Here is an 8475-nt window from a genome sequence, read left to right as displayed (position 1 = left end):
TAATACTACATACAAACTTACGAATAAATATATATTATTCCACTTTAACTTAATATCTCTTATCCATATTGTCTAAATATTTAAATTTGCTTTAAATTTATCATCTTTATTTGCTAAGCTCTCTAACATCCCGACCTAAAAAAACCGTGCATTGATGCATGGGATTTACACTAGTTTTCCTACCAACATAGCCCCCATCTTTTCTTGCTTAATTCTGAGACCTATACATATTAATATCTTACAAATCATGGTGGGCACGTGCCCACCCGGGACCCCCTAAATCTGCCCATGCTAGTATTCCTTCTGAGCGAGTTATAGAGTTCATAATTGATTTGTTGCCAGGTACTGGTCCCATTTCGAAAGCTCTTTATCGTATGACACTAGCTGAGTTACAGGAACTTAAGAAGCAACTTGAAGAGATGATTGATAAGGGTTTTATTCGAACGAAATGATACTTGACCCGTTTTAATAAAGACGGATATCTTTGTCATAATGGATTGGAGACTAACCGGAATTGGTAAACCCAAAAAGCGAACTCATTTGTTTAATCAAAGAGGGGGCTCAGGGTGCAGTTTACCCGACCCATATCAAAAGTGACACCCAAAACTCAGCATCATCTCCTCAAAACCTGTGGCTCACAATTCACAGAAACACACAACAATGTCACAAGGCATTGCCATTGGTATAGTAAATGGTGTAACAATAAGTTGTGCAGTCAAGTGTAGGACAAAGGCATTCCCCAAGGGTGGAAAGGGCAAAACTGTCAATGTTAGGTTTGGAGATAAGAAGTTGAAGGAACCACTGTGGCAGTGTATTCAACATTGTGGGGCCTGCTGTAAACTTGAAAAGGGTCCCTCTTTTGCTACCCCTGAAGAAATTTTTGACAATCCTGATGATATTCAGGTTTGTTTGCTATCTTGTATTGTTTTCTTTGTTTGTGGTAGAAATTAGTGGTTTCAGACATGGTTGAAGCTGTATATATTGGATGTCGAAGTTTTTAATTAAAAATTTTCAACTTTTTCAAGTTTACCTTATCCTTACTTTTCAGGCATTGACGTAATGTTAGTGGTGAAATCAATGCATTAGTATTGTCAGTGAATGTGATGATACTCAACATTTGTTACACTCCTTCTGCTAGCTAATTTATATGTGTCGTTTGAGTTGAATTGTTTTCCCTTTACATGACGTTTTACTCTGTTCAATATTCGGATTAATGCTCGTGCTCCTAATTCATTCGAATATTCAACTAAAACAAATACAATACATACCACTATGTCGCTACTTTAACACCACATACCAGAGATGTAATGAAATCACCATAGTGATTTGAATGGAGCCATACGTTATAGAGTTCCATTATATAGAACACCAACTATGGACATTTTAAATATAAAGAGTACAAATCTCGTTTATCATTTCTTTAGTGTATAATGTCTTGCAATTGCTTCTCTATGTTGATTCTTTTTACCTGGCACAGGCGGAATCTTATACGGAGTAGACACTAAGGTGATGTTTTTAACTGGTTAGGCAGTAATTCTTGTCCTGTAATGTCACCGAGGGGAAATCTGGTTCGATGTGAAACGCTTATTTGCAGTAGACTTATCAATTCAGCTGTAATATAGTGTATGGTTTAACATTAGTAAACCTATCAAAATTTAAGCAGTAGTTGCTTCTGCTTGTTTACAGCTTTATAAGAGCTTGGTAGGCGCGGATGGATGGTGCATAAACTATGACAAGATCAATAGGAAATGTTCCATATATGATGGTTAGATTGCACTCTTGCTTATCTACTTTCTTTGGCATCATTTGAAACTTAAACTAGTCCGTCAACAGTAACACCCCAATGCCGAAGACACTCTCGCATGTCGTGATGCAAGATTGGCTGTGTGTGCTCAGTCTTAGCCTTGCTTCACCACAGAGTGTTTCCAGAATGACGTAGGCTAATCCTTTTCATTGTGTTTTCAACACAAAAGGGTATTTCCAGATGACCTGTACTAAAAGTCGCCTCTTAAAATGTATTTGTTAATCTAATCCTTGCGCTAAAAGGTTCAAATATGAATTTACAGAACGGCCTTACTTTTGCCGGGTGGAGCAAGATGTATTCCAGGATTTGTATGGAATCAGCAAGAAGAAGTTTAATAAAGAGGCTTGCAGGTCTATTCTGAGGATTTGCTTTCTCATTATTTGCTTTTGCAGGTGTTATCGGCTGTAGAAACTAAGCTATATTGGTGATAAAATGGTGCAGTTTTTGTAACGATACGATTAAAGCAATATATGGTGCCGATTCAGAAGAGTTGGATAGGTTCAATAAGGCTGTCAGAAGCTAATGCGCCTGGTGCTGGAAAGATACTCTGGTAGTTTCAACCTTTTCAGGTATGAGATTTTTGAGGTTCTAAAAGTTTGGCTTTGAAATTTTCACTATTCATTGCTTCATTAATCTGTAACCTTGGAGCTTACACTAGAAGAACGCCCAGGGCTAGTGAGACCTTGGGGGATGGTGGGATTGTTGCAGAATTTGTATATATGCAAACTTGTACTCCGTAATTATTTTAAGATTTTGCACTACATGCAGTTTTGATTCATCATGTTTGCTCGATTTTTTTCTTTTAGCATTCGGGCTATTCATGCATTGACTTCTCAAAAGAGTTTCACAACATGAGCTAGAATTCTGTTATGCACCTCTGAGGCATCTATTGAGACGAGTGCAGGTTATTGTAGATTTGTAGAAATTCATTTGTAGCATTCTCAGATCCAGTAGTACAGCTTTTAAACATATCAGATATTCGCTGAGCCGACATTTGTGCATCATATATGTATCGTGAACAACTCCATAGAATAATGAGAGAGAGAGAGACCGTCACACCTGATAAAAAATACTCCGTATGAGATATGATATGATAGTAAGGGTCCGATTAAAAATGTACGAGACACAATTGCTGGGTAACTGAGCAATCTATGGCATGTAATGTAACGATAGGGTTTATTTTGAACACATTGATTTGTGTTCAAGACTATATTTGCGTTGGTTGTTTGCGTAATTTATTTATGTTTTTTTTGTTTAATTTGGTGCGGAAAGGGAGCCATAAAAGCAAACATAATGTTAACGTGGTTTGAACTCAGGTCTAATTTGCATAATACATAATTAGGTGCCAAAGCGAGAGCACTTACTAGTGTTGGACTTCTTTATTATTTGAAGTTCTTGTGATTTTTGCTTGAAATGAAGTGTCAAACTGGATTAAAGAGTATGAGTAAAATACTCCCTCCATAATAGTATAGTATATATGACGTTTGAGGAGCCGTTAAGTTTACATGACATTTTGCTATTTTTTAGGTTTTAGCTTTTCAGTTTTTAGAGTTTTTAGACTTTATCACTTCCAAAGTAATCAATATGATAGCTGTACTATATAACTTGGCTTCATTCTTTCACAGTAGTGCTCCGTATCTTTTTTAAAGGAGTACTCCATATCTTATTTTTCTCTCATTTTTTTTCCAAAAAAAAAAACAACCTGGCTATTCATTTTATTTTTCGAGGTTGAATTTTTAGCATGGAAGACGAAAATTGTGAGGTTGAAGACGGAAAAAGCTTGATAGTGCCACATTCCGAGAATGAAAAGAAGGCAAAATTTGAAAAAAAAACGTTACATGATATAATCATCCCAGATTCAGAGGGTGAAGCTGAGCGGCTAATGTTCTAAAATCGGAGAAAAAAAAAGTTTTGTGATACCATGTTTTGAAGAAATTCAGTATAAGATCGTCTTACAGGACTCTCTATAACAATTATCAAACAATGTAAACTAACCAAACTCAAGTCTTGGCTACGTTGCCTTCCCCAGCAACGGCGCCAAAATTTGATAGAATAAAAATGGTTGTCGTAAATCCACTAATTAACCTATCAAACAAATAATTTATAGACCTAACTAGACTCTACTAACTTTTAACATCAAGGTAGTAAAATGGCAAGTTAGGGTCGAACCCAAAGGAAGGACCTTTAGCCAAGACTCGATTTTAACTAATTCTACAATCACTAACTAAAACTCCACTAACTAATTAAGATACTAATCACAATTTGAGACTCACTAACTATGAAAATTCACAAACAATGGGTATTGACAATGGGTAACATGTAGATAACATAGAAGACGAAAGCATTGGTTTGGAAACAAAATAAAAGTGACAAAGATTCAAACTTTTCTATGAGACAATTCTACAAACAAGTAATAGGCAAGAATTCAATATAGAGAAAGACTTGATGTAACTGGGTGCAACAACTACTTCCTAAGCCTAAAGACACCTCTTTTTCCTTCCTCAACAATTACCCAACAACTTCCATAAGATGGTGATTACTTGCTCCTAAGTTAGAGCAGTTAATCCTACCTATATGGTCACCCAATTGAAAATCCACAAAAGGGTTCACATGCAAGAAACGTTAAGTGCAATTCCAAACAAAAGAAGTCAAGATTATTCCTTTAGAAGGCTTAATCCAATCAACCAAAAATTAACTTGCAAATTCCACTCACAAAGTTACAAACTTTAAACTAAATTCATAATGCAAGCTTGCTTCAAAGATTCCTAGACATGTGAATAACAAAACTAGAAATTGCAATAGTAGGATGAATAACATGCAGGTTAATTACTCCTAACACATTAACATTCAACATAGACATGAAATTCAAGGAATATGCAATAATTATTGAAGAAAGATTAAGGGGTTCTTACAAAGCTTTGAGGAAAGTAGTGTTTACCAAATTACACCAAGAGAAAGGTCTAGCCTTCTATAACCACAGATGAATCTAAGATTTATGGAAGGATTATCATAAACCTAAGCAAAAGATTACACTTTTCTTCCTCCAAAAACCAAGTTTCTAACCAACATAAAAATTTGATTAAGGAAATGATAGATGATAAACTAGGTCTTCAAAAGCTGGGCTATATATATGGTTGCACATTCTTCTAGGTTAAAACCTCATTTGGGATTCAACGAGAGATCTTAAGACGAACAATTTGGCTCGGGGGCATAGAAAATTGCAGGCTGCGTCATTGGACACAGGCATGCGTCTTACAACGCAGGCTGCGTTGTTGGACGCAGGCTGCGTTGTTGGACGCAGGCTGCGTTTTGGTCTGGGTTTTTCTCTTCTTTCTTCTTCTTACCTTAGCTCCCTTGACCACTTCACTTTCGTGCTAGTTCACCAAGAAGCAACAACCTCTATCTTAGCTAGCTTGGACACCGTTTTCAACTTGATTGTTTGCTTGCTCCGGGGTGCGGGTTAAGATTCTTGCTCGGAAACTCGAACGCCTTTCTCAACGCCATGCTCCGTATGGACCATGCAATATGTTTGACAAAATAACTAACTTGGGACGGGAAGACTTATTTGATATAAGCTAACAAAAGACCCTTAAATGAAATTAAAGTGGTCCTAAGAACACCTTATTGACTCAACAAAGTTGGACACTATCAAGAAAACTTCTTTATTTGGTTAGCAAAATAGACTCGGATATATTTGGAGGGATAAGGAATTCAACTCTCCATTTTTTTCTTATTAGGCAAATTAAAGTTTCTTCTATTTTTTTTTTTTTTTTTTTTTTGCAACTGTAAGAAAAAGGTTCTTATACAAATGGCATTTGACTCATATGGTCAAATGCACTTATTTTAGTTAAACCATAACCTAAAACGACAAAGTAAAGGTAACTACATCGGGTAAATGAAGTGCGCTGGTAGCCTATGGACGGCGGAACACGAAGATCATCTTTATCCACTACATTCTTGAACGGACGATCAGAGCACACCACAAGATCGTACCAAACCTTACTCTTTTTTATCAATCGAGCTTTGGAGAAATATCTGCAACAAGACACAAAAATGTGTCTCGGAGATTCATCCCCTTGGCTATGATATGCATCATCGGGGGGAAATCAACAAGACCCTTGAACCATCAAGGGTAAGTAAAGTGCACTTACGCCACTAGGACGTAGAAAGGGAAAGCGGAAAGCAGGCCACGAAAGTCTGCCTCCAATGAAGAGAAAATTCCTACACTTTGAAACACAATCCCAGCGAACAAGAGCCTCATAGCCAAGAAAATTGAGAAGGTAGATAGGTAGCGAAAGAGAAGCCGTTTTGAACAACCTCCTAACCAACGCCATCTCAGAAGGGATCGAGATAGGCACAATACAAGCCGGATGCAAAATTACCATTACCCTTATTCGGATGAAAGACACAACAATACGGGCCACCCCAAAGGTTAAGGGACAAGACATCCATAACCAGTGAGTCCTCCCCCCCCCCCCCCAACCCAATAATTAAGGGACATGACACCCATAACAACCGAGTCCCCCCAATGATTAAGGGACAGGGCACCCATAACAAAAAGGAGGTTATTATTAATATAAACAAAAAAATAAACGGCGACATGAATGATGTGATTAAGACCACCAAAGCCATCCAAACCAACACCTCATCCAACCCAACTTAGACCAACCCGACAACGCCTCAAAAGGACCAACACCAAGACTACCCACATCATTCCAGAAAAATGGCATCTACACCAAACCAACCCAACAGACAAGAAACGAGCCCACAAACACTAAAGGACACGACTATCATCAGCGACCACTAACGACACTCTGACAAATCCCAACAACAACACAAACAAAACTACATGAAGCCACACTAAGAAACACAAACCCAGCAAGAACCTACGCAAAATGGAGCCAATAAGTGGGGGAAGTGGCGAGGGGTCGAGGACCACCTATCACTCCAAACTGCAACACCAAACGATGACAACAAAGATGAATTATGTCCATTCCCAGGGCACGATAAATGAGGGGATGGGGGAGGGGAAGAAGAACACCATATCCATATCGACCCAAAGAATAACAAACATAAGCCACCAAGACACAAGATGGGTTATACCCATCCCGAAGACCGACGAAAACCTAATAGACCTGGGAAAACGCCTTACCGGGAAAAGTGGCCAATGACCAGGGATCACACCTCGGAGCTGCATGCATGACCGAATGAAGAACAGAAAAAAGGAGACCGTCTGGGACAAAAGAGCACCACCGAGCCGATAACTGAAACCAACACCGGAAAAGGTAAGAAAAACGTGAGCAGCCAAAAGAACCCAGAGAAAAACGGAGTCAAAACTTGGAAGAAAAGATAAAAAAGATGAGATGCGATCGATCGATCGCCGGAGATAGGCCAGGGGATGAACTCATCTCCGACGACAGGTTAGCAGAAGGTGGGGGAGAGAGGGTCAAAGGAGGCGGCAGCGAAACAAAAGGAATTAGATTTTTGGGTTTTTAAGAGAGAAGTCGGAGTTAAAAAAACTTTTTTAGAGAGAGGAAAGAGGGGAACTAAACAAGCCCATGCTTTCTCTCTTCCCCCCTCCTATCATTTTCCATTCAATTGTTTATATCTCCTATTATCTCAGTTATTCGTTTGCTCTTTAATTAAGAGACAGCTCACAAAAAAAAAGACAAACAAATAATTGGTACAAAGAGAGTAAAACAGACCCTTAGCTATGATTCACATACAAATCTTCTCTATGCTAAAGCTTGTGGTGGTTAAGGTGATTATAATTTTTTTTTGACAACAATGAACCGATTGTATTAAAGAACAAACACACATACATATAAGTACTTAGCCTGTAGCCAGGCTTACAGACCAGTGAAGATAAATTATAAACAAAGTACGGATTTATCGAAAGGAATTCCGCACATCAATTGGTACTGGCAAAGATCTTTCCAGAACGGAAGATAGTTTACGACAAGTAACCTGAAAACAAACAGAGCTGAATCCCGTAGAACGAGCATGTCGCATAGCCAGCAAAAGTGCTCTAGAAGAGGCGACAAAAGATTATCTTGCGCGGAGAACAGTAACCGTACAAGACCCAAAAACAGAATCGGTAAAGTAGCAAGTGAAACAATTCAGAGTTAAGGCGCACTGAGTTGAGACATAGACCTAGACCGCATCTTGGTGAATTAAAGAGGAACCTATTGCAAGACAAGGCATAAAAGACAAAGAAGAGGAAGCAAACAGTGAAGACCGAACCTGAGGTAACTGGTTATGTGAAGTAACTAGCTCAGTTCATCAATAAGCCGACATGTAAATCCAAGATCAATGGGACGGTCCCAAAAAACCACTGAGTTCCGAGTAGTCCAAATGGCTTGAAGAACACAACAAAAGTAAAGCCAACTCTTATCCTGACTAGAAACCGATGATCGATGATGAAGATATGATATTAAATCCGTTATCCATGTGGTAAACATGATAGAGGGGTTTGCTAAGTAATTTATCCCAAACGCAGAAGATTTCCATATATGTTGTGTTATCGAACAAGATCTAAATAAATGTTCCGCGGACTCAGGTGATGCGTGACAAAGGTGACAAACGGGGGTCAATTTGCACGCCTCTCGAGATCAAATTGACATTGGTCGGCAAAATATTGTGTGCAAGCCGCCATAGCAGAATCGGGAATT

At 38.5% G+C, this 8475-nt stretch overlaps 1 protein-coding gene across 1 annotated transcript; it reads left to right on the top strand.

Annotated features, from left to right (window-relative positions):
• Window positions 1-532: 532 nt before the first annotated feature.
• LOC141599639 (uncharacterized) lies at window positions 533-2582 on the top strand. Its single transcript, XM_074419716.1, has 4 exons — window positions 533-903; window positions 1687-1765; window positions 2067-2154; window positions 2246-2582. Exons 1-4 carry the CDS (start codon window positions 661-663, stop codon window positions 2325-2327), a joined length of 492 nt encoding a protein of 163 aa, XP_074275817.1. The 5' UTR covers window positions 533-660; the 3' UTR covers window positions 2328-2582.
• The last annotated feature ends 5893 nt before the right edge of the window (window positions 2583-8475 follow it).

This window comes from Silene latifolia, chromosome 9 (assembly GCF_048544455.1).
Source record: "Silene latifolia isolate original U9 population chromosome 9, ASM4854445v1, whole genome shotgun sequence".
NCBI classification, from domain to species: domain Eukaryota; kingdom Viridiplantae; phylum Streptophyta; class Magnoliopsida; order Caryophyllales; family Caryophyllaceae; genus Silene; species Silene latifolia.
The sequence above is the reverse complement of the archived record's forward strand: the minus strand, read 5'-3'. Positions and strand labels throughout refer to the sequence as shown.

What these genes read in the sequence shown, in the direction of transcription:
- LOC141599639 (XM_074419716.1), top strand. Translation starts at nt 661, where the DNA reads ATGTCACAAGGCATTGCCATTGGTATAGTAAATGGTGTAACAATAAGT. An exon ending in ACAATCCTGATGATATTCAG is followed by an intron (nt 904 to 1,686) that starts GTTTGTTTGCTA and finishes GCTTGTTTACAG; the next exon opens with CTTTATAAGAGCTTGGTAGG. An exon ending in TTTAATAAAGAGGCTTGCAG is followed by an intron (nt 2,155 to 2,245) that starts GTCTATTCTGAG and finishes AAAATGGTGCAG; the next exon opens with TTTTTGTAACGATACGATTA.